The sequence below is a fragment of the Chelonia mydas genome, chromosome 4 (genome assembly GCF_015237465.2).
Source record: "Chelonia mydas isolate rCheMyd1 chromosome 4, rCheMyd1.pri.v2, whole genome shotgun sequence".
Classification (NCBI taxonomy): Eukaryota; Metazoa; Chordata; order Testudines; family Cheloniidae; genus Chelonia; species Chelonia mydas.
The window spans coordinates 137,042,076-137,068,220 of record NC_057852.1 but is presented as its reverse complement, the minus strand read 5'-3'; the positions used below and the strand labels follow the sequence as shown (position 1 = coordinate 137,068,220).

General features: G+C 46.1%; 1 protein-coding gene across 11 annotated transcripts in view; it reads right to left on the bottom strand.

The window, feature by feature from the left end:
- SFXN5 (sideroflexin 5) overlaps positions 1–26,145 on the bottom strand; it is a 175,386-nt gene that overhangs the window by 16,212 nt on the left and 133,029 nt on the right. For 8 of the 11 annotated variants that reach the window (XR_005225270.2, XM_043544945.1, XM_043544944.1 and 5 more), the window contains one exon: positions 16,641–16,758. The exons of 1 other annotated variant lie outside the window; for it this stretch is intronic. Coding sequence is in view for 9 of the 10 variants with exons in the window: in XM_043544945.1 (XP_043400880.1) it covers positions 16,641–16,758 (118 nt within the window). In the remaining variant the exon portion in view is untranslated. Of the gene's footprint in view, positions 1–4,413; positions 4,498–15,012; positions 15,032–16,640; positions 16,759–26,145 lie in introns of those variants that run through there. 2 more of the 11 variants (XM_037898393.2, XM_043544949.1) reach the window with 2 other exon arrangements.

The window sequence follows — 26,145 nt, the reverse complement described above, 5'->3', positions numbered from 1 at the left end:
CCCTTGTTGCCAAGAAGGCCAATGGCATTTTGGGATGTATAAGTAGGGGCATAGCGAGCAGATCGAGGGACGTGATCGTTCCCCTCTATTCGACATTGGTGAGGCCTCATCTGGAGTACTGTTTCCAGTTTTGGGCCCCACACTACAAGAAGGACGTGGATAAATTGGAGAGAGTCCAGCGAAGGGCAACAAAAATGATTAGGGGTCTGGAACACATGACTTATGAGGAGAGGCTGAGGGAACTGGGATTGTTTAGTCTGCGGAAGAGAAGAATGAGGGGGGATTTGATAGCTGCTTTCAACTACCTGAGAGGTGGTTCCAGAGAGGATGGTTCTAGACTATTCTCAGTAGTAGAAGAGGACAGGACAAGGAGTAATGGTCTCAAGTTGCAGTGGGGGAGGTTTAGGTTGGATATTAGGAAAAACTTTTTCACTAGGAGGGTGGTGAAACACTGGAATGCGTTACCTAGGGAGGTGGTAGAATCTCCTTCCTTGGAAGTTTTTAAGGTCAGGCTTGACAAAGCCTTGGCTGGGATGATTTGATTGGGGATTGGTCCTGCTTTGAGCAGGGGGTTGGACTAGCTGACCTCCTGAGGTCCCTTCCAACCCTGATATTCTATGATTCTATGATTTTCTGCTGCTCTGACAGGTGGCAGGGTTTCCACGACGGCTTTCCCCTAAATCGCTGGGTCCAAATTCACCCGCCGCAACAGCGGCAGGAAGACAGATGCACATCAGTGTCCTATGCAGGAGGGGGCGCTCAGCCTTCGCCGAGCCATCTATGGATGGCACTTACGCCAGGAGCATCCGTAGCCCCAACAGCGGAAGAAGAGCTATGGGGATGTGTTAGGCTTGCTAACCCTCTCGGCCACGGGCACCAACTAGAAATATGCTCTCTACGGCACTTCTGTACCATGGGGTCTCTTCACTTCCTGGACAGCCACATTCCCTATCTGAGGTGTTCTCTCTCACAACTAAGTCAACTCTCTCTCCTCCATTATGTGGATCAGCAAATTGGATCATTCCACAAATCCCCATAAACGATGCCCAGTCTGTAGAGTGAAAAAGTGAGAAAGACCCCAACATTTTTTCATACTGAATTTTCTCCATGAAGCTTAGAAAACTCAGGTGGATTATTCTTTAAATGGTCTCACTGACAAGTGTCATAATGAACAGGCTTCTGTGTTCCCCCATGCCCTCTGCTGGAAGGAATCAAAACTGCCTGAATATATGTCATCGGCCTTATACTGCTCATACCAAACAGAGATTCGCCCGTAGTTCAAAGGCTTTTGGAGCAGGAGGATCTGGATGTCACCAGGAAGTTCTGAGTGGCTGTGTTGTGCAGCATAGTCAATAACAATGGTGCATAGATTTGGCACAATGTACGTAACCAAACAAAAGCATAAATTGTGGGAAATGAGGCTGGATACACGAGAAATGCAGGGATCAAAGATACTTGCACAGCTGCTGGGTGCCAAGCCATTTAGCCAGTGATTACTTTGTGCTATCGAGGGCTTTAGTGACTCATTTCTTTCTGACTCTGCTTTGATCATGGCCTTTTGTTTGGCACTTTAAAGTATGGAATTTGAAATGGAGGAATGACATTCCCTAAGAGCTTTCAGTACTGTCTGGTGATGAAGGGAAAGTCAAGAATCGCCAAGGTGCTTTTTTGCTTTCGCATTAGTGGCTAGAAAACAGCTCTCCCTCCCCCCCCCCCCCCAAGGTGTTAAAGGAGAAAGCTCGAGGGCTCGGAGCGGGGGACACAAGCAATAGGCTGTTACACGTGTGCTTTCATCCTCCTCCGGGAGGGACCTTAATCTGCATCACAAAGCCATCATGCAATCTGGCTAGAGCTGGCAAAGTGCTCCGTACACAGAGATACAGCCTCTGCCCCAAAGAGCTTACAGCCTAAAAGAAAGCAATAAGTCAGGTTGCACCAGAGAGCCAGAGGTGGGAATTGTTTAAAAAACACTCGTTATTTTTCCATTTTGAGGATTTTTTTTAAAAAATACAAGCTTACTTCTTGTGAAGTTTGATGGGTTGGGGTGTGGATGTCTGGGATTGAAAAGGTGCCCTGTGCCATGTGGAGAAATGCCCACAAATGGAAGAGAAGGAAAGGGACAGGGAATTGAGAGGGGCCTCACCGGTGGTGTGCAGAGGCCCGGGGAGACACATTAGGAGACAAAGTCTGAGATGTAGGCAGAGCAGAAGCTGTGAAGGGCTCCAAAAGCGAAGTCTTGATGTGGCGGCTAAAGGGGGACCCAGTGGGCAGAGTTGGTCACATTCATCATAGGTACAGGGTGGCCCTGGGCTAGAGCAAGTGGGGGCCTCTCTCCACCCCTTCTACTTGCAGTCTCCTCCACCTCTGACCCCCCCGCCGCTCCTGCCGGGAAATGGGGTCCGTGCGTGGGGGCTTGCCCCACTCTGCCTGCCTGACACTCCTGCCGGGCACCTGGGTTGGGGTATGGAGGCTTGTACCACTCCCCTGCAGGAGCACCGGGTGGGCGGAGTGAGGCAAGCACCCATGCCCTGACTTCGCCCCCTGGCAGGAGTGCTGGGTGGGCAGAGTGAGTTGGGGTGTGCCCATTTTTCAGGGCCGCCCCAATTAGCTGGGGCCCCTGGGCATAGGCCCTGTTGGCCCAGTGGCTAATCCGCCACTGCAGGGTTGGGATGGTGGGAACGGGAAGTGCTCCAGGCAGGGCATAAGCAGCACTGGCAGAGGGATGTGAAGGGAAGCTTTCCACACAATCCTTTTGGCTGCTAAGGGGTTACCCATTTCACTGCAGATCGCATGATCACTGCATGCTGATAGATGGCCACTTAGAGAATAACATGCTTTAAATCTCACTAGCGTAATTTACCTGTGAATTTCATGTGGAAGGTTAGTGGGGGAATTTAGGGCTCCTTCTATCCAGTGTCTCTGTTCAGGGATTTACCATGTGGCCATGGATGCTTATTCTCAGATTGATATTAAAAAAAATGTCACCCAAGAAGCGAATTTTACATTCAGTTTTTTCTACTGAAAAAAAGCAGCAGCAGCTGATTATCGTGGACATTCAGGCTCTAGCGTTGTGCCTGTTTCAGATGCTTTCTCTGTGCTTGGTATCCGAGTTTGATGCACACGCCTTAGGTGGGATTAAAACTAGGAGATTAAAAAAAAAAATCTTTTTATTTGCCTAGTGGTTTCTGAGCCATTGGGGCCACTCAGAACATGTTTTGAAATTTTTCTCCACAATCATGAGGACTAGCAAGTTTGGTTTTTATTACTGAAAGCCAAGATTCTTACCTAATCACTTCTCTTCAGGAGTGAAATCGTGAGAGTTGGCAACACTCTGACCCTAAGACAGTGGCGTGAAATTAAGGAGGGAGTGGAAAGGATGGTCCTTTTGAAGTGCAACAATGCACTGTGTTTGGCCCGCAGATACTGCAGCCATTAGCACATTAGACGTGAGCAGGATAGAAGCTCAGAGGTTAACACATGTAACGTGAAGTTACTGCCTACAAGCACTCACATAGTGGCAATTCCTACGCACATGACTGAATCAAAAACCAAAGTTCATCACCGCAGACAGAAAACAGGTGACCCCAAGGCAAAGGCAGGGCACTTCCTCCCACGCAGTGGCAAACCAGATGAAGGGACAGAATCACGACTGGTCAAGGGCAGGGCTTCTGATGCCCTTTCACGTGGAACAAAAAAAGAAGAATTTTGCCCCAGTTTGTTCATTCTGCAGGGAAGTCCTGATTATGTGTGCCGCATGGACAGCGGAAGATAAATGCACATAAAGACAACTGTTTGCTAGCCAACAACTGGAGATTGCCCCAACCCCGGTCCTATGAAAATGTCTCTTTTAAGATCAGAGGCCGGCACAAGCCAGAACCATGTATGTTTGACCTTAAAGTCAGCTGTTGTAGTGGGCTGAGAACTCCCCCCTCCCAAGAGGAAGTCCTTCTGAAGTCAGCTGTGTGGGGGCATTTAACGTAGATCGTATGGGGAGAGATTTCTTACTCACTAGTGAGGTGGTCAGGAAGTTTATGTGGTAGAGATTGCGTTCTGGGGAAGGCCACGGACCGTCTGTAACCAAACCAGCAGAACTCGGGTTCTGAAGCAGCCCATCTTCATTTACTGGAACGGGTTATACAAGCCCCAGCACATACAGATACGTTTGACTTTTGTCCTCTTTTGATGGACATAAAGGCCCACACTTCCACATCGCGATGCTCAGAGTAGGCATCTACATTGGCATTTAAGCACCAAGAATCACAATGGCTGATTTTCTGAGGTGCTGAGCACCCACACTGAAATCACTAACTCCAGGCACACGAGTGTCAAAATGTGGTCCAAGGCATACAAGCTTTTCAGCACGACTGCCAAGATTAGATAAGCGAAGCAGGGTTAGCCTAGACCAGCACTTACATGGGAGACCCCCAAGGAACATGCGGGGTGCTACACCAAGTGGCACTGGTGGTTCAATAGATGGCATTTTCTCCCTGTGAATCCCTGTTGAAGAAACAAGGACATTCAGAAGGATCAGATTCCCACAATCTAACTCCCACATTCCCCGTGGTTTCAAGTGGACACAGTTTGCTTCTTCACTTCCTGTCCTCAGCTGTGGTAGTGTTGCTCTGCCTAGCTGAACAAGGCTACATTACACTCCGAAGGGAGCTGCGTTTCAATGATGTGATTAGTGAGTGTGCTGTGGAGTAACAAGTATTAGAGAAATGAAACTGGTATTTTTATACTATTCATTAGCCAAACCTACGGCGGTATAATGGAAGCTTTCCTTGATGACAAATGAAGTCACAGTGTTTCAAGCAAGTGCCATTATCTCTTGAAGTGTTGAAAGACAGAAGAGTGAATATCAACTCCCTTCTCTAGAGAGACAAGGTGGGTGAGGTAATATCTTTTATCGGAATAAAATATCTTGTATTCTCATTAGGGTTTTATTCTCATTCAGTAACAATGTCAGAAAGGGATCTGGTTTAATGCTTTTATCTCTGTCCCTGGGACACAGGTTCAGATATGTAAACTATCCATCCTGCAAGCGCAAACTCCTGCAGGTGTGTGGGTTGGCCCAGTAAAAGACATTACCTCACCTACCTTGTCTTTCTAATATCCTGCGACCAACATGGCTACAAAAACACTGCATACAACTCCTTTCTCTCTCAATCTGCAGCATCAGCAGCACATAGTTCTGACAGTGGCAATTTTTCTCTTTGGGTGAAAATGAGCAATAAAACCAGATTAAGTCCATTTTAAGGAGAATCCCTCACACAGATCGCATCGCAGGAGAAAACACTCCTAGCTGTTTGGGGGTGAATATAAAATCTCTGCAGGCATATGATATACTAGAAGGGAACACCAAGGATAGCGTGATGGATGTTACAGGATTTAGGGAAGCTGCTGTAGCTTCTGAGACGCTGTCATAACCATACATGATCCCACCTCTGCCACCATGTCAGGGTTCCCTCCCCACTCCGAACTCTAGGGTACAGATGTGGGGTCCCGCATGAAAGACACCCTAAGCTTATTTCTACCAGCTTAAGTTAAAATTTCCCCAAGGCACAAATTCTTGGCCCTTGGACGGTACGCTGCCACCACCAAGTGATTTAACAAAGAATCAGGGAAAGGACCACTTGGAGTTCCTATTCCCCCAAAATATCCCCCCAAGATTTGAAAGTATCTTCTTTCCCCATTGGTCCTTTTGGTCAGGTGCCAACCAGGTTATTTGAGCTTCTTAACCCCTTACAGGTAAGGAGGAATTCTAGGCTACCCTTGCTTGAGAATCTCACACTTTCAGTGTGTCTCCTTCTGTTGGACAGGACAAAGAGTTGGACTACCAGGAATATACCACAAACCTCAAACAGTTAGAAAGGCCAATGGGCGTGACTATAATCGCTTGCCTTTGGGAAATTTGATTTGTTAGTTGGAACTTCTATATATTAACCAACTCTTCTTATGGCAAGCAAATCTGGAACAGTTCTCCTTGCTAAGCCATGTGTCCTTAACACCTCACTTGGAGTATGGCCACTGCACTTGTGGGGAGAGGCACAGCAGCCATCTCTTTGAGTAAGGGACCGTTGAGAAATGTCCTGAAGAAAGAAGGCCATTAGCAGGCCCTGGAAAAATGGTTTCTTTCCATAAAGTGTCTTTTAAGTATGGCTTTCAAGCCTCTTTAAGGGTTAATGTTTAGCTGTTTATCTAGAGTTGTGGGATGTCAGCTCTTTCCTTTGACTCTTAATGGCTTGTAGCTATCAGGAGGTGAAGATTCCTTAAAAGAGATGGTGTCAGGAATGTTTTTTATGCTCACCAGCACCCACACACCTGCAGGAGTTTGCGCTTGCAGGATGGATAGTTTACATACTTGAACCTGTATCCCAGGGACAGAGATATAAACATGAAACCAGATCCCTTTCTGACATTGTTACTGAAGCCTTCTGTGCAGTACAAAGGGGTTCTTTCTCTCCCCACCCACGTTACATGACCACAAATAACTGTTCAGTTCAAGGCAATTCTTCAAACTACTGCTCTAGGGATCAAGGTTACAGGCTTAGGGCCTGATCCTGCAAGGTGCTGAGCACTCTTCTCTTTCATTAACTTCACCTGGACTTGATTTCAATGGGAGATTGGAAGCAACGGTGACAGGCCTGTATTATGCAGGGATGCAAGGTGGGGGAGGTAATGTCTTTTATTGGGCCAGTTTCTGTGGGTGGAAAGGGCGCGCTTTCGAGCTTCAAAGGGAACCCATGGAAAGGGCAGAAATGTGGTGGGTGGGTCAGGAAATAAGTGGCCACTATCGTAAACAGACGTCAAAACACAGATCGACCTGCTCACACGTCCCTGTTGTTTGGACAGGGGCATGGGAACAAAAACCTGGGCGCTGAATAAACCTGAATATTGCTCACTTGTGACATTCAAGGGAGGAGAAATGCTAGTGTGTCTAGTAATTACACTCGGGTGCACAGAGGCATTTCTAAATCAAACCGTCTTGCTCAACTGCTGCCTCATTTTCAAGAACGTACGAAGAGCAACTCGTGCTGGGAACGGGAACCTCGGAAGACAGAATTTCCATCTCTTTCTCTGCAACAACACAGGCACAGCCAGGGCAGAAGGGAGGTGTGTGTCCCCCAGGCTGGTCACTGAGAGAGAACAAGGCAGGTCAGCCATTAATCAATTCAACCCCAACTGATGACAATTTAGGTGCCAACTGTGACTTAGATGCCTGCTCACTAGAACACGGATTCTGACCATTCAACTCATTTTACACAAGTCTCCAAGCTGCCACAAAGGAAACATCTTCCATCTGCTATCAGTCTGGGTTAGATTTAAATTGGCAACCTGCCATGTACCCCACAAAGGGAGAAGTGGCCACAACTTCACTAGGGACTTTGCTATTGCTACGGAGTTTACATAGAAGGTGCTCAGACATACTACGGAGATAGGCAGCAGTATAAAACAGATAGACAGAGGGATTAGATAGATAGCTAGATACAGCTCCGTAGCTATTAAAGCCTCTTCATTTTATAAACTTTAGTTTCTTTCCATAATGAAGGGGCAATGCATGTTTCTCTCCTGCTGAAGCATGACTCAGGACACTGCACAGACTTATGCTGGAAGCATGGGGCTTCCCGCGTTCCTTTAATAGTAACAAGGCTCTAAAGAGATTCCACAGGCTGCCCACAAGAAAAACTCCCAGGAGTCTGCTGTGGAGGCAGATGCTGCTTCTGGGAGATTATTGCCAATAGGTTGGCACCTGGAATGTGTGGATGTTGTCCAACTGAGGCGAGGAGGAGAAGGAGGAGGAGTGGGCTGGTGAAGTGAGGCAATCTGACACCTCACCAATGTATTCCCCTCTCTCGCCCCAGCTACATTCTCAAAAACAGAGTTTCAAATAACGCCAAAGGATTCGGTCAGATAATTGTGATCATTGGTACCTTGGGCTTTTTATAACTAGAAGGAATGATACAGTGAGGGTAATTAAGCACTGGAATGATTTACTAAGGGCTGTGATGGATTCTCCATCACTGGCAATTTTTAAATCAAGATTGGATGCTCTTCTAAAAGGATATGCTCTAGTTCAAATAGGTATTATTTTGGGGAAGTCCTAGGGGCCGTGTTATACAGGAGGTCAAACTAGATGACCACAGTGGTTCCTTCTAGCCTTGGAAATTATGAATACTATTCTGATGATATGCCATCTCCCTTTACAAACGTTCTGCACACAGCTTCCCCATTAAAATGCAGTCAACTCTGGAGTAGACTGGAGCAGAGGGCAGGCTGGAAGCAGGAAGGAACCAAATGGCTGCAGTCACTTGGCTCAGCAGCTTCTTAGCTTAGAGTAGAGTAGCAGCTCAGGGCTTCTTCCTGTCTGCATGACAGTGGAGTCATTGTTGGCGGTGGGCAGCATAGGCATAGACAGGGCAGTTCCACGTGATAGGAGGGGAGAAAGGAGGAGTGGACACAAGGGTCAGAGCTAGGTGGGAGAGGAACAGTTGCGGGGTATTTGCAACACACGGAACTGACATGGAAAATGTTTTCTGATTCTTATTGCCAACATTTCATCTCATCTTATTTCCTTGGAGAACTAAAAAAAGATCCTTTCAGTTTGAACAATCATGCTCTCTGCTGGTGCTTTTTACATGCTCCAGTACTCACTGCTGGGTGTTTCTTAATGCCTTCAGAACGGATGGCAACTTGCTGTACTAATGATCTCCCAGATAGCAGCCTCCGAGAGCATCACAATTCAAGGGAAATGAAAGGGTGTAGTCGTTGGAGGAATCTGCTCTACAGGAAGCGAGCAACTGTGATTTTTTTTTTGCCCTGGTTGTTTTTGCAGCAAAGGTGTTCTGCAGATGCCAGGCTGTTAAGGTGGGATAGGGGGAGTGGAGTGGAGGTGTGAAGGGAAGGCCAAAGGGCAAGGCCAAAGGAAAAACAGCATGTGAAATCTGGCTCCTCAGGAAATGCATGCCAGGTCTGTGAACCCTGCCCTCAGACAGAGGAACAGCTGGTGCAGGTGAAAGAAAACAAGAGATGAGAAAGAGCGAGCAAGTGAGTTGGAGAGAAGAGAGATTGCCTGAATGAGGCAAGTCGTTTTCTCAAATCTCTTCTTGCTTTGTCATCTTATTTGGAAAAGGTTGATGGGAGGGAGAAAGGAAGGGATGGGTGGGAATTGAAATGTCAAAGAAACAAATGGGCAAAAGACCTTCTGCTTTAAATCAAGGCTGATCGAAACCTTTCTGACAAGCAGGCTGTACAGTTCTGACAGAGGGTCTAGTCTGCCGTTTTTAACTGATATGCTTTGCTGCCTCAGGCCAATAGTGGGAACTTTTCTTGTCCCGCAAACTATAGTTTTTAGTGTGCAATCCCCTTTCTGAGTTATATATTCCAATATTTCTGCTGTGCTGTGTGACCCTCTCTGAGCCTATTAATCCAATTAGCCACTCAGTAAAAGACTGAAAATGTGAAAGACGTCAGCATTTAGGACTAGTAGCACTTTGTCAGTCTAGAGCACTCTATAAAGAGCTTCCAGCTGCTCTGGTGAAAAGACAGTTAAGCCTCATAACAGGCCTGGAGGTAGGTCAGTATTAGTCCCATTTTACAGATGGGGAAACCGAGGCACAGAGAACGAAGTGATTTAGTCACACAGAGAATCAGAGCTGGGACTAAAACACTGGTCTCCTGACTTCCAGTCCCATGCTTTAACCAGTAGACCATGCTCCGTCCCTGTGGTTACTGGGGTGGGGTCCAGTAGAGCAGATGTATCCTTCCATCTAAATTAAGTAGTCCCAGATGCCAAAATAAAAGGTAAAGAATGGCCCAATGAGACGACAAGATCCCCTCTACAGCTCATAAGAACAGCCATATTGGGTCAGACCAAAGATCCATCTAGCCCAGTCTCCTGTCTTCCGACAGTGGCCAATGCCAGGTTCCCCAGAGGGAATGAAGAGAACAGGGAATCATCAAGTGATCCATCCCCTGTCGCTCATTCTCAACTTCTGACAAACAGAGGCTAGGGACACCATCCCTGCCCATCCTGGCTAATAGCTAAGGCATGATCCTAACACTATGCAGAATGAAATGGTTTCTCCGCTATGTGAAGAATAATAAAGGTTGTGGGTTGTGTCCCTTCAGCCCTCCCACCTGTCAAAAGTTACTTCAACTCAGGTGAAGCCCAGGAGTCCCAAGCCAGGTAAAACCATAAAGTCATGAGCCTGCTACCAAAAAATGTGAGAGCCGTGTGTGTGTTGTCCAATATCTGCTTACAGCAGGGTGTCTAGATTTCCATTATTTCATCTATTGAAAGGATGAGCAGGTAACCTACACTTCAGTCCTATACACTCACTCACTTGCAGCCCTTTTTTCTGTGTGTGGGGATCACTCTGCTATACCCCAAGCAGATGATACATCACCATCCTTGCCCTCATTTCCCCCTTCCGATGGGGTACTATACTTCTGTCCTTCACTGGACAGGGACCACTCATTCAAACTCTAACTTCAGTCAGGAGTTAGCCCACCCCTACCCATCTACTCCAAACATGAACACCCACCATCCTCCACTAGTCACCCACAGCTGAACCTGATACAGCTCCAAATACCACAACTTTTATCTCCAGCCCACCACAGCTCATAACAGCAGCGGGACCAGCCGACACGCAGGGTCTTATTCAACCCTGGTGGACTACCGCTGAAGTCAAAGGAGTTACATCGGAGGTTAACCGGGTTCACGAATTACAACAAACTTGAATCAGCATTAGAAACTAAAGTTACTCTTGTCTATGAGTCATTCTGTTGGTTTGCAATAGCGCTCTCTTGCACTGAGATCCCTTCATATTCCTAAACTGGGCTAGGTCAGTACATAGAAAGGAGCTCTCCCAGGAACATCTTAAGACTGCAGGAAGAAGTGCTGGAATTTCTGCAGGTGATTGCTTTTTCCCAAAGAGTGGTACCGAACCAATGACCCAGGAAAGCGTTGGCTGCTGGAGTTGTGGATCTGCTGAAGTGTACATCATAGTCTTTCAGCTGGCACATAAAACTGAGGTTCTGACACTTGTGGACATTCAAGATCTCAGGGCACTTGTCACAAGAAGGGCAGTTTTCAAGGCCAACCTTGACCATAAATGTCGATTTTGGCTAATGAGCTTTTATGCTGCCTAAAGCCATCAGCATCAAAGGACACCATCCCTCATGCCTGGGACTAAAGACAAACCACCATACTTCTCACTTCTTAAACATCTCCCCACCCGCAGCAGCTGGCAAATCCTTTCCCCCACTCCTCTACAAATTGGACAAAACTACCGTAGAGAATCCCCTCAAGCAAGGCAGTCCTAAGGGAGAGATGGTTGCTTCGAGAACCCCTGTTGCCTTGCATCTGATTTCACTCCTAAGTATGATATAAGGATGCTTCTGAAGGGCTATGTCTGTGACCTCCATACAGCTCTTTTTGTCAAGTGCCATTTCATTAAAAAATCAGCCTTTTAACTGTGGACACATTTCAACCTCACCAAATCTGCTAATTATTGACAGTTGGTGAAGAGGAGATTTCACTTGTTCCTCCTGTTAAACTGCATCTAATTAGTAATTACTGGTTCACTGTCATCTTTACTGCAATAATCCCACTGCACATTGGCTCATTAACCTTTTGCTTTTCTAATGTAGCCTGCCAACAAGATGAAGGCTGAAACAGATTGGAAAACAATAGCTCAGTCTTGTATTTTAGATGTTTTTCCTCTTGCCCTGGAGATCTGAAGGGAAGATTATTTTTAAGAAAAGAATTTCAATTGCAATCAGCCTCATTCTTGCTGATGGTTTGTCCTACATCTAGTCAGCTACTAGAAGTCTTTAAACTGAGCCTGTGATGGGGCCTGGGTCTCTCTGTCACTGACTCCTCTTCCAGATGCTTCAGCCCTTGTAACCAGAGCCCCTTGCACTACACAGCATGCTGGACCTGGGTTCTGCTGCGAGATCCCCGGACTCTGCAGGTGAAGCAGTCTAAAAGAAACTGCTGCACAATTTCCAAATAGAAAATAAAGGGTTTGAGTTAATTAAATATGTACATGAACAATGAACTCAGTAGGGCAGCCCCTGGCTTATTTATTGGGATGCTGAATTCAATCGATTTTATGCAATTCCCATTTTCAGTGTTGGACATGTTGCAGATGTTTGAACAGGCAATGCATAACTGCACTGGAGGGACAGTCAGTGAGTACGCTGTAGGTTACAGCAGCTGGGCGGGACAGTCAGTGAGTACGCTGTAGGTTACAGCTGCTGGGCAGGAGGTGCTGCGAGAGGCATGGGAAGCAGTTTGAGACTGTGAGCTAAGAATATTAGCTGGCTATTCTGCTAAAGCGATCTGCAGCGCAATACTTTGTGCTGCAATTAGGTTTCAGAGTCAACACCCTCTTGAGATTAATGGGATAATTCCCACCATATTCCCATAATGTTTTAGGCTTGCTGCAGACCCAGGGAGACATCAATGCATTGGTTTACACTTGGTTTCTGTTTTCAGAGTTATCTTCTCAACCATAAGGGCTAGAAACAGAAGAAAAGAAAATTGAGCTTCTGGAACACAGGTCTGCAGTATGAAGTGAATCAGAAAACACCTGGAGCTCTGCTCTTGACGAGATATGGGTCCAAGACAGTTTCAATGCACTGACTTTCCCAAAGCTTGATTGATCAACTCAAGGGTTACTATTCTAATGTCTATGTGGACAGTTTTAAGGCCAGATTCTGATTTCACTTACACTGGCTTTAAACTGGTGTAACTCCACTGACTCTGAGGCAGCTACTTCTGACCTACGTTGGTGTAAACAAAAGCAGAATCAAATCTTACGGCTTAAAAAAACCCAGCCAAATGGCCTGCTTCATTAATCTTCAGAACGTGGCAAAACTCACCATTTTTCTCAGGCTTATGGGGAGCAAGCAGTTAGACAGGATGGGGAAGCAGAGGTTTGGTGATAGGAATTGTTATTAAGATCTCTGGCTTTTGCATAGGTTTCTGGGGCACCCCTTTAAATCTGTTACAGGGCTTTAACTCTGTGCAATACTGTTTCTTGAACGTTTTGTAAAGTGCTCAGAGTCAACAATGGGAGCTCCGTACAATCAAAATAAATGCATTAAACGAACAAGGCTTCTCCCTTCAGCCCACTAAACTAAATTAAGAACAGAAAGCTATTGAAGCTCCTAAACTAAGAGAGAGCTTAATAGTGAATCAGCTGCTAGGCTCATTTACTCACTGACGTCAATAGGGTAGTAATTGCATAACAGAGTCAAATTTGGCTCATTTACTGTTATTTTAAATGGTCCCTCTTTGGACCATGGTGTCTTTGGAGCTGAATACCCTGGTTACACTCCTGTTGCCAATCATTTGCTCATGGACATAGCTTGTTACAAGCAGACTGCCTCTAATGTCCAATCTATAGCTGCTTTACACCTACTACCTCCACAAACAAAACAAATACTTGTAGCACTGGGCAAAGAGTTCATATCCAGACACACAGGAAGCATAGCTGGAAGAGGAAGCAGGTCTGGCAGATTTTGTGGGCCACTAGTGAACACACATAAGCCAAACACATCACACACTCAGATCCTGAATTGAGACTCAGGACTGATGGGCTGTGACAGGAGAACTAGCCAAGTCTTGTGAAGAACTGGCTCTGAAGCGATTATGGTTTTAGAGAACTGACCTACTCCACTCACTTTCTAGGTTCTGAAGGTCTCCAAAGCTCATCAGCCATTAAACAGATTGGAATCAGATTCTCCAGGATTGGAGATTACACACACCCTTCAGTAAATGGAAACACTTTTTAAAAGACTGGGAGTCTAAGACTGACTATAGAAATGCTTGATACCTCAAGTTCCCACAGCAAGACCTTAATTCTCTTGAAGCTGAGGGACCAGAGCTGAGAACCCAGTGGATAATGAGCAATACCCCACTGGCTGTAATGGCTTCCCTTCACTGACACGATGCGTGGGCAGAGAGCACATCAGTCTGTTTTAGCGGCTAATCAGCTCTGATTCATGTTTACACTGTAGATAACACTGTTTTTGCTTTTAGAAGGTCACTTTCAATTAATCTTTGTACCATTTTAAAAGTCCCCATTGTTTGCCATTGTAATAATCTTTGATGCAAGATAGACATTAATGTTTCTCTGTAATTTAAACAGAGCGGGGACTGATATGGCCATTAACATTAATATACCCTGTCAGACCAAAATATCAGTAATAGCACTTTTCACCCAAAGAGCCTTACAGATGTCCGTAAGCATTGTTAGACTCATTTTTCAGATAGGGAAACTAAGGCACTGACTTTTTTTTTCTTTTTTTAAGGCCCAAATCTTCACAGAGGGCATATAATTTTGGATGCTTCAACTTTTGGATAACAAACTTTAGATACCTCTGGCTTGACTGGGTGCTCATTGCCTCTGGAAATCAGGCCTTAGGTGCCTTAAGATGGAGACCCAAACAATGAGTCACCCAAAATTAGTGGACAATTTTGAAAATTTAAGCCTTAATGACTATCCCAAGGAATTTCGGCCCAAGTAATTTCAGTGGCAGTTGTGATTGGACCCCAGTTCTGGTTTTACTTGAATGGTTTCCGCTACAAAACAGTTAGGTATCCCATCTTTTTTTTTGACTGGCATTTTGGTGACCCCGTAAGCAACAGAACATCAAACTGGCAGTGTGAAGTGTGGCTTTTGGCCAAAAAGTGAAATCTGACACAACCTAACATATTCTTGTTGTTAGGCACCAACAATGTGCACTGTGCTGCACAAGACACAGAGAAAGGCAGTCCCTGCCCTGAAGATACAATCTAGAGATGAAATGGAGAAGGTGGAGTGGTCTGAGAAGCCACAAGAACACGTATCTGCTCCTTGGGTGCCTTCCTGTCATAGAGGCCTTGCTTTATAGACAAAAACAAACGTTCACTACCTGAACACTCCGGAGACAACACAGACATGGGAGGGTGAGCAAGACTGTGTTCTTCCTGATACACCAGAAACAAAAGAGGCAGCTCACTTCTGACTGCAGATCTTTACTATGGATGTTAATGAAAGAGAATGAACCCAGCTTGACTCTCAGAGCCCAGGGTGAGCTGTCAGGGCCATCAGGTAGAACCATAAACATCATTTGACTTGTGAACGGGGCACTTTTGACCTAGAATCACTGAAAGACAGTAACTATGGAGGGCCACAATGTCATCTTTACAGCATTACTCTTTTGACTACAGCTGCTACCCTTTAAGTACAAGCAGAGAAGATGCTTTCCAGGTACATTTTTTTAAATGCCTCATTTAAATGTTTTGTGTCCCTGCTCTTCCCTGCAATTAATATGTGTTAAAACTGATTACTGCACAGCCTAAGAATCCTCAAGACAGGAGTGGGTGAATCAGCTAACTCCTATGGGAGGCCAAACAGGAATGGTGCCGTGTGTTGAATTTAAACCGTATATTTCTGGCATGGAACATAGGACTTTCTACTCAGTTCATCACTGGTTAACTTCAGCCTTCACTTAATTTAATCCAAACCTCAGGAATCAAATCCTTTGTAATAAATATAACAAAATCACAACCCCTTTTTTTGATCACCCAAGGCAGGTATTGTTGTATGATCCAATCGCCAGCTAAAGGAAAGGAAAACCCACATGATCATAAAAGATGAACATGCCTCTCTGTATGCATCCAGCCATTGTTACCGACAATGTGAGCACTGCCATGTGCTGAGCAAGCTGTGATGTGCACCCCGGAGGCCATATATATCACAAGATCAAGCCCATATTTAAGTCAAGGGGACAACAGCTGACTCCCAAAGAACAGGAAGGCCTGGTAGCAATCAAACATTCAACAGAGCCATCGACTTTTGTGATTCATTGTGTTCTCCACATACCAAACCCACACCTGCATGCATGCCCTCTCTCTAAACCAGGGGTGGCCAACCTGTGGCTCCAGAGCTGCAGGTGGCTCTTCAGAGGTTAATAGGCGGCTCCTTGCACAGGCATTGACTCCGGGGCTGGAGCTACAGGCGTCAACTTTCCAATGTGCCGGGGGATGCTCACTGCTCAACCCCCAGCTCTGCCCCAGGCCCTGCCCCCACTCCACCCCTTCCCCAAGGCACCTGCCCCTTCCCCTGAACCTGCCACGCCCTCACTTCTTCCCCCCACCCCCTCCAGCCTCCTGCACATGTGAAACAGCTGATTGCGGCTGGTGGGAGGTGTGGGGAGGGAGGGGAAGGCACTGATTGGCAGGGCTGCCGGCAGGTGGGAGGCGCTGGGAGCTGATGGGGGGTCAGCTGGCGTATTACTGTGGCTCTTTGGCAATGTACCTTGGTAAATTCCGGCTCCTTCTCAGGCTCAGGTTGGCCACCCCTGCTCTAAGCTGCCAAGTGAACATTCTCTTTGTACGCCTAGGCTAGAAACAGCCAAACTTCCCACTGACTCTTCTGGCTGGGGGCTTCCCCAAAAGCCTTAGACTGTGTGAGGTTTTGGATCCTGTTGGCTGCTGTGGTGGAGATCACCTGATAAAATCTCGCCCACCATCAGCTGTGTGAGGCAAACAAGCTGCCACGTTGCAGTGACTTCAATGGAGCTACTGATGGTGTGAGGTACCACTCCTCTGCTTTCAGTGTGATACAGACTAGACATGCACTGACCTCCGACATCTGTGGAAAGAGACTGATGGCCAAGGGAAGAGCCAGGCCAAAGGCCGCGAGGCACACAAAGCCTTGCACTGGGAGAACCATCCGGGGTCGGGCTCGCAGGAGAGACGTTCTGTAAAGAGGAGTGAGGCTTTGTTAGCTCGACAGACACACCAGGTTACCCCGCACGATCGTCCAAACAAGCTCCACTGCTCTGTTAGCGCTGCATAAGGAGCAGTGGAGCGGTCTCCCTGTCTGTGACTGACTCCAAATCCCACCTCGAGATCCAACCGTCTCCCTGGCTCAGGACTCCCTGCCAAAACATTCATGAGAAAGGACAGGTCTCTGGCCCTTACTCACGTTGAGCAATACCCTGCTCTGGGAGTGGTCCTAATGAGATCAATGGGACCCACTCACAGAGGACAAGGCTACTCACAGTGAGTACAAGCATCACAATCTGTCCCACAGGGAGTTATGCACACACAAGGGGCCAATCCTGCAGGCCTGTGTAGTTCCATTAAAGTGAACTGGCCAAACTCAGAGGTGATGTGCCTAGGCTGGTGTAGGTTGGACTCCCTGGGTGCAATTGCATACCGAGCCCCTTTGGGACCCAGCACACAAAGCTGTAGCCCTGTCTGGGCTAGCAGGGGGTTGCTGTGGCCCCATAACTGAGGGAATTTCTGTAAGTTGTGGCAGCCTTGCAACACATAACCTGGAGCTGCTCAAAATAGCCATAGTGCCATCTGCTATGACCTCAGCCATACCAGGCCCCTCCTGTTCCCAACCCCAGCTTGGCATGCCCTCCACAGGGGGGTGTTTGTGGCTGCCTTTCACAGTGCCTGCACCAGGGAATTCTCCCGTAGCCAGCTAAGAGAAAACAACACAAGGGTGAGTCCCTCCCCCTTACTCCAACTGAGAGTTCCTTATGTGCACTTCCCAATCTGTAACTTATGCACATAGCAGCTGCAAAAAATGTGCAAGTTGAAGTATGGTGGGGCTTCTTTGATGTATACCTTCTTGTTGGTTGCTTTTCTTACTGCTCTGTGCAAGATACACCAACTTAGAGGGCCAAATACAGTAGCTTTTCCTACCCTCAAGCTATTATTGACTATTTGTGTTACAGCAGGTGCTAGAGGCCCTTGTCCTGGGCACGGACCAGACACCCGGGCTATACCTACCTTCACTGCAGAATTAACTCGGGTGATCACTACCTGCATCTGAGCACCTGGGTGAGAGCTGCCGCCTTGCCAAGACATAATACCGGAGTTACGGTATCCTCACTGGTACTGTGCTCCCCGGTGTGTGTCACCAGGACTTTTGGGGACATAACCCATAGTTCTTTGCACTGCAGTAAGCTGAGCCACTCTATAATTCTTTCCCCATGAGTTGTGGGAGAACTTGTCAGTCCTTCTGAGCACAAGGGGGAGGAATTGTGGGAAGGCACCAGAGGACAATCAGCACTCAAGCCTGCGTCCTCACTGCAAAGCGGGTGGGTTACCGGCAAGAGTGAAAGCAGAACTCAGGCTCGAACTCTCAGACCCCGCCGGGCCAGCTAGCCTGGGTTTGAAGCACCACCAAACTCAGGTGAGAGGGCTTTGTATGTCGACAGGATGGGGGTTAGGGACAAGACCAGAGTACAATCCTGAGTGAACTCTGCAGTGAAGACAGACCCATAGTATAAAGACAGTCCCTGCCCCAAAGAGCTTACAATCTTAACTGCAAGACAGACCGAGGGTGGGAGGGGAAATGAAGGCCTGGAGACGGGAAGGGACTTGCCCAAGGTCATCCAGCAGATCAGCAGGGAACTCTGTTCTCCTGAGTGCCAGTCCAGTGCCTTTCCTACTCTTCATTTAAAAATCATCACTCGGGGCTTTTCACAATTCTTCTTTCCATTTGGCTCTCTGATCAGCCCAACTGTGTGCAAGACAGCATTGTAATGTCACAAACGGCAGCAAGCAAAACAGCTCTCTACCTCGAGAGAAATGGCTAGCCGCGCACCTGAGGCTCTCTCAGTCTCGCTAATGGTGATGGCTGAGAGCTGCATTTTTATTTTTCCTTTGAGTAAAGCTTGGGAATAAAAATAGGGCCAGACCCTGAGCTGGTGTAAATGAACCATCGCTCCTTTCTCTTCCAGAGTCGTAACTCCTCACTAATGGTGAGTGGAGACAACACTGCTCTACATTAAGTGTGCATTGTGCAAGCTGGGCCCGTATTATCCAATATTCATCCATTCTGGGATCAGTAGCCTGGAAAAGAATTTAAGCACAATCCTTGTAGCCTATGCTTAGGTAGAATTCCTGCTGAAGGCAACAGGGGTTGTGTTTGCCTAAGAGGTTCAGGACCAGGCCCTTAATTATATTATAACAAAGTTCTAAGATTATTCTACAGGAAAACGAGCCTTCAAGAATTGCCAGCAATGAAAAAAGAAAAGGAGTACTAGTGGCACCTTAGAGACTAACCAATTTATTCAGTGGAAAATACAGTGCATCCGATGAAGTGAGCTGTAGCTCACGAAAGCTTATGCTCAAATAAATTGGTTAGTCTCTAAGGTACCACTAGTACTCCTTTTCTTTTTGCAAATACAGACTAACACGGCTGCTACTCTGAAACCAGCAATGAAAAGTGGATAACTGGTCCCAGACATCATTGCTTACACCACCCTGGCACTTTAATTTGGAAGCTGCCTCCTTTTTAATTACTGCCCTGTTGGGGTCCTTAGAATCACCCAAGTCAAAACTAAACCAATTTAAAATGATCACTGGTACAGCTCCCAGGTGTGACTTCCAGGAGTGTTTTAAACTCAGGCCAGTTCAAATTACAGTGGCTATAACCTCCTAATTAAGAAGAGTTATGGCTTGATTTAAAGAAAAAAAAACTAATTAACACATGAAGTGTAATGTCTTAATTGGGACTCGGATTCTAAAATTTGTGAAGTTCAGGATAAATGATTCATAATTAGTGGAGAAGGGATCACTTTTCTTCTGCCCTTAGGATCTTTGTCCTCAAATCAATTTTCAAAATAACATTTAGCTAAATATTGTCTTCTGCATTTTGCAGAGAGGGAATTGAAATGCTGTCTAATATCCCAACAGCTGGCTCCCCCACCATTAAAATCTACATCTAATTTCAATTGCTAGATATTCCACAATCTCCTATTTGCAAAGCAATCATCTCGTACCAGATAAAGGAATTACTTCACTGTTTGTTGAATAGGGAACTAGTTTATTTCCAGGTAACTAAACTCTGAGCCTTGCTCAGCTGTTGAAGTACCGAACTGGAAGTCGAGATTCCTAGGTCCTGTTAACAGCTCTACCACTGAGACTATGGGTCTACACGTAAAACGATACAGCAGCACCGCGTCAGCAAAGATGCTACAGCCACAGGAGGGGTTCGCCCACTGCTGTAGTTAAGCCACCTCCCCAAGAGGGGGCAGCTAGGGCCTTAGGTGCTGGAACTAGAGGTGTGGGGGGTGTTGCCGCACCCCCTGGCTTGAAGAAGTAACAACAACCCAAATACGTGGTTTCCGCCTTCAGCACCCCCACTATAGGAGTTGTTCCAGCACCACTGGCTAGATCGACAGGAGAATTCTTCTGTTCACCTAGCACTATCTACACCGGGGGTTAGATCAGTCTTTAACTACACCCTGGAGAGACATACCAAAGCCACTGTAACTTCTTAGTGTAGACCAGCCCTGACATGCTTCAGGCCAGATTGCGATGATCGTACTCCCAGGGAACGAACAGTACCTTGCACTATCTGTAGTTCCATAAAGATCAGCAAGGCTACTTGTGGAATCTGATACGACTCAGCGCAAGTAGGGATATCCCACTTGAGCCCTCTGTGATTCAGAATATGTCAGATGAGCACAGATTTTCCAAAGTGGTCTCTAATTCTGAGTTGCTCCAATTTTTGGGTGCTCAGCTTTAGATGCATTGAGCCCAATACGTTGCTGCCCTGCATCTTGCATTGTCGTTTACACCCATGGAAAATGAGGGCAAAACACTAGCAAATCAGAACAGTAGTGTTTTATACCCACTTTGTACTGGGGCAAACAATTCTCAAGGCGCACAGCTATGGTGAATCGGACCCAGTGTTCCTCAAGCTGGGCACCCAAACACAAAGCACCTAGAATTAGAAGCTGCCTTTGAAAATGTGGGCCTTGCCTCTTCTGTTCCTCTGTCTGGGCTCCTGCAAAATGATCATATTTACATCCCATTCTTCCCATTTCTGAGGCACACAGCAGCGCTGCCTTTCTCACGCTCGACTGTGAAGCACAATTAACATTTGCAAATTGATCTTTGGATGAAAGACACTATGTATGTGCAAAGTATTTCTCCTCCTGCCATTGCCACCACTTTTCTCCTTCTGTCTGTCTCTCTCCCTCTCTTTTTAAGCTTTGTCTGACTACTCCCCCTCAAAATTCCCTGGGGCCTACTTTTTTGGCATCTTGCGGCTGACGCACAGCAGATCCAAGCAAGCCAATGACATCACGAGGAGCTTCTGGCTCACTGAGCTCAGGTATAAATTATTATTCTGAGATACATGTATTTAAAACACAAAGACCTTAAAGATCCCATATATATCTCTGTGTGTGTGTGTGTGTGTATATATATATACACGTGTGTGTGTATATATACACTTATATATCAACTTATGCAGACAGTACATCTGCTCCACAGACACAGTGTGTTGTAGATCTTGTAAATACACCTTCATTCAACTTTCATCACATTGTTCATTAGTGATTTAAATTTTGCATAATTTGGCAGCTGCCTCTGGTGTTTTTCAGGAGGTACTGTAATTTATTCCATATGGAAGTCACTTGGTGTACTAAAAAGGAGTTATCAGGTTCAGTGAACCAGAGCTGTATTTGCCTAGAAGAAGGTGTTAGATGCTAAACTAAATATGACAAGAGTTAACTGAAATCTCCCGACTGACAGATTCTGTGGGTTTTGTCGTATTTAATATAAACAGGATCATAGCTAATACGTACATTATGAGAGACTGGGAATTACAATGGGGCAGGAACATTATGCTGATTTCTTGTGGGTGAAAGCCCAAAGTATCCTGAGGCACATCCCAGGCAGGAGGGGGCTACTCAGAGCCCCTTGTTAAAACTGCACCTCCAAAATAAAGGAATGGATGGTGTTATTTTCCTGTCCTTGATGGAACTGTCCCATATCTGGATCCTGCTAACCCACCCCTGCCACGAGCAACTTATCCCTAGAGATCAGAAAAATCTACCTGATGAACACACTTATTTTGCCAGCTGGATGGCCTCTATTTTCAAAATCAGTTCCCAGGGGAAGCTTCCCCCAGATGCCCTACAAGCCATCCCCACCCCTCCATTGAGGGTCACCCAATGGAATACAGTGCTTTGGTTGCGATAAGGCAACTGTCAAGGGAGCCAGGGACTCCAGGATTTTCCTTTTAAAAGGAAAAACAGCTTCAACTTATGACATGTGGGAGCCTCAGCATGGCATGGGTGCATGTGGCCGTGATGCTGAACCCATTTCACTGCATACCTGGAGACCTATCACGTTAAAATCTGGGCTGAGTGGGAGGTTGAGAGAGAAAAGAAACTCTCATCTTCAGGGTGGTAAAACTTTGCCACTCTCTAAGCATTCCCCTTAGCCCCTGCACTCTGCCGACGTTACCAGCCTCATCGGACCACTGGCCAGTTTCTCACCCAGTGACCCCGTGACTTCTTCCATGTGGCCCACTGTGCACGGTATGACCTCCTGGAGCTTACCCACAGGGCCACAACCTTGCCTGCATGTAAGTCCCTCTTGAAGACCCACTTCTGCTGGGCAACCTACAGTGAACTGAGCTGACTTGTACATAAATTCCCTGTTGTTGTTCCCCCTTTCCCTCACCTCTATCTACTTGTCTGACTGCCCTTCAACTGGGAGCTCCTTGGGACAGGGACCAACCTTGCAAAGTGTTTGAAAAGCTCTGGGTACACTCTGGACACTACCAAAAATAAATTATTGCAAAGGCACTCTGCTGGTGCCTTGCCCAGTCAGTGGCTTGAGATGATTTTCAACTATGCATAAAATGGTGCTCAACTGTTTTTATTGCAGAATTAAGGATATTTGATTAAAACGATATAACCAGTGTCTTGAACTTTATGCCCTCTGCCTTCTGGACTACAGCAAGGTGACATACCTGGGCATGAAGCCTTCAGCCCTTAGCAAACTCCAACTGGTACAGAACGCTGCAGCAGATCTCCTGAGCAACGTGAGCACATCGCACCTGCCTTCCACTCCCTGCACTACCAAATCAAGTTCAAGGTCTCAATCCTTATCTTCGAAGCACTCAACAGCCTGGGCCGAGGTTACCTAAAGAGCCTACATCTTCAGGATGGGGACAGTTATCAATGATCTTTCTCTTCTGGCACAATGGAACTATCTGAAATAAGGGTAAAGCTTGTCTGTGCTGGAGACAGAGGTTTCTCAGGGGCCGGTTGGAGACGGCAAAATGAACTCCCTCAGGAACTAAGGACCACCATGAACCTCACCGCTTTCCATTCTAAGAGCTAGGAACCTGTCGTTGACCTTGTCATCTCTAATATAAACACATAGCAACGTATGTATGTGTGGGTGTATAAACCCTCCAAAAGAAAACACTCCACTGTGCACACTCTGGGAAGAGGATGAGAGAACAAAAAATGTGACAGATGTGCAGTCACATTGCTTAATGCTCTACTGGAAGGCACTAAGATACTCCAGCAATGAGTGTGGTATAAGGACCTATATAGGAAAAAATAGCTAGAATCCTCCCCATGAACCAATCAAACCAGTAGCCCTACTCACACACTCTATAGTATAAAGATTTCCAGCCAAGGGTCTCTAGTACAACTCTGTTTGCCAAAAGATTCTGACACCTTCTTTGGCTCTGGTTATGAGAAACCCTTTTTGTTTAACTCGAAAAACAAATTAATTGATTCCCAGTTCTCCTCTCCTATACAGCACACAAACCCCAAGACACTAGGATCACAGGTTAAGGGAGAGGGAGGGAGAAATTATTGTGTGAGTTCCTGTTAAAATCTTGACACCACCTCTCTGCTCTCCACTATACAAATGCTGCTGAAAGATGTAACTGCACTCCTGGGATTGGACAGAAGATAATTCTGCTGCCTAGAACAGAATTATCAAAGTGACTGCAGCTTCCCCACTTCCCAGATGTTTTCAAGGGAATTCTATGCTGGTGACAGATGCGCTGGAGACCGAGGTTCACTTGATATCTACAGACTGGACACAGCCCAGGCAGCTGAAATGCCATCCAGCTAACATGCCTTCACTTGTTCCTCAAGGAGGGAGCTCAGTCTCCAACACCATGTCCATTTCTCTGAGCCTGCCCACCAGGGGACCACGGGGTATCAGTTGTGGGGGTGGGTTTTGCAATGGGCAAACTTGTCTTGTGGGGAAAGGACGGGGACTGCTCTAATAGAATTTCAGTGAACACAGGGCAACACGCAGGGTGTGAGGAGACTGTTTTCACCTTTGTATCATCAGATTCACTGCTGAAAAGTGCAGTGTGCTATTATAAACATACCCCAAGGAACCAACCCTGCAGCTTCGTGCTCCCTGGCCTTCCACCACAATTGCTGCTTGCTCCCCTCCAGACTACTCAGAATGAAACAGCCAAGCTCATTCCCCTCTCCTCTCTTTCCAGCTTCTCGGCCTTGCCTTTTAGGCCTTGCCCAGCTCCGAGACTCCCTCCTGCCTACATCTCTGTTCTCACTTCACACCCCTGGCTCTCTCTGCTCTGCCAACATGTCCTCCTTCCCCTCTGCCTCGCTGCTGTCCTCTCATCTTTGTGTCTTCTTCCACACTGGCCCCTGCACCTGAAACACATTCTCAGTTCCATCCACTGAAGTGATCACCAATGAAATGGTCAGTGCTGACACTGGTGGGCCACCATGGGCTGTCGAGCTGACACAATGGTTGGATCAACGGGGGCAAGAGAGTTCACCCCTCTAGGCTACTGTTTCAGACTCTCTACATATTCAAGAAAACACAGCATTGTGTACGCTCAGTTTGGGCTTGGAAAGGGGTTTTTTTTTTTTTTTTTTGGCAACTGCGAGGGCTAGAAACTAATTTTTCACAATCCGAATGTCATACAGGCCACGTAAATACATCCAGCAGGCTGGGTCTGGCACCCGGGCTGTATGTCTGACATACCTGATTTAGGCTGTAAGGTCTCTGGAGTAGAGGCATTGGGCCAAAATCTCTACTGGTTTAAACTGGAGCAGTTCCACTGAAGATGTGTCAATTTACACTCAGCAGAGTATTTGACCCCATGTTTTTATAAGCTCTATGCACACTGGTCATGCCATATAAAAAAATAAAACAACAACATAGCTTATTATTTTCTCATGGACAGGAGTTTGGATAAAACTGAAATTCCATGTGGGTACCTCTGTATGTCCCCAAGTATTTAATTTTAGGGCTGTCAAGCAATTAAAAAAATTAATCGCAATTAATCGCACTGTTAAACAGTAATAGAATACCATTTACTTAAATATTTTTGGATGTTTTCTACATTTTCAAACATATTTATTTCAGTTACAACACAGAATGCAAAGTGTACAGTGCTCACTTTATATTTATTTTTGATTACAAGTACTTGCACTGTAAAAAAACAAAAGAAATAGTATTTTTCAGTTCACCTAATACAAGTACTGTAATGCAATCTCTTTATCATGAAAGTTGAACTTACAAATGTAGAATTATGTACAAAAGTAACTGCATTCAAAATATAACAATGTAAAGTTTTAGAGCCTGCAAGTCCACTCAGTCCTACTTCTTGTTCAGCCAATCGCTCAAACAAGTTTGTTTACATTTGTAGGAGATAATGCTGCCCACTTCTTGTTTACAATGCCACCTGAAAGTGAGAACAGGAGTTCTTGTGGCACTGTTGCATCCAGAATCACAAGATATTTATGTGCCAGATGTGCTAAAGATTCATATGTCCCTTCATGGTTCAACCACCATTCCAGGGGACATGTGTCCATGCTGATGTCAGGTTCTGCTCGATAACAATCCAAAGCAGTGTGGACTGACACATGCTCATTTTCGTTATCTGAGTCAGATGCCACCAGCAGAAGGTTGATTTTCTTTTTTGGTGGTTTGGGTTCTGCAGTTTCCACATCGGAATGTTGCTCTTATAAGACTTCTGAAAGCAAGCTCCACACCTCGTCCCTCTCAGATTTTGGATGGCACTTCAGACTCTTAAATCTTGGGTCGAGTGCTGTACCTATGTGTAGAAATCTCACACTGGTACCTGCTTTGCGTTTTGTCAAAACTGCAGTGAAAGTGTTCTTAAAATAAACAAGTACTGGGTCATCATCCGAGATTGCTATAACATGAAATATATGGCAGAATGTGGGTAAAACAGAGCAGGAGACATACAATTCTCCCCCAAGGAGTTCAGTCACAAAGTTAATTAACGCATTATTTTTTTAATGAGTGTCATCGGAATGGAAGCATGTCCTCTGGAATAGTGGCCAAAGCAT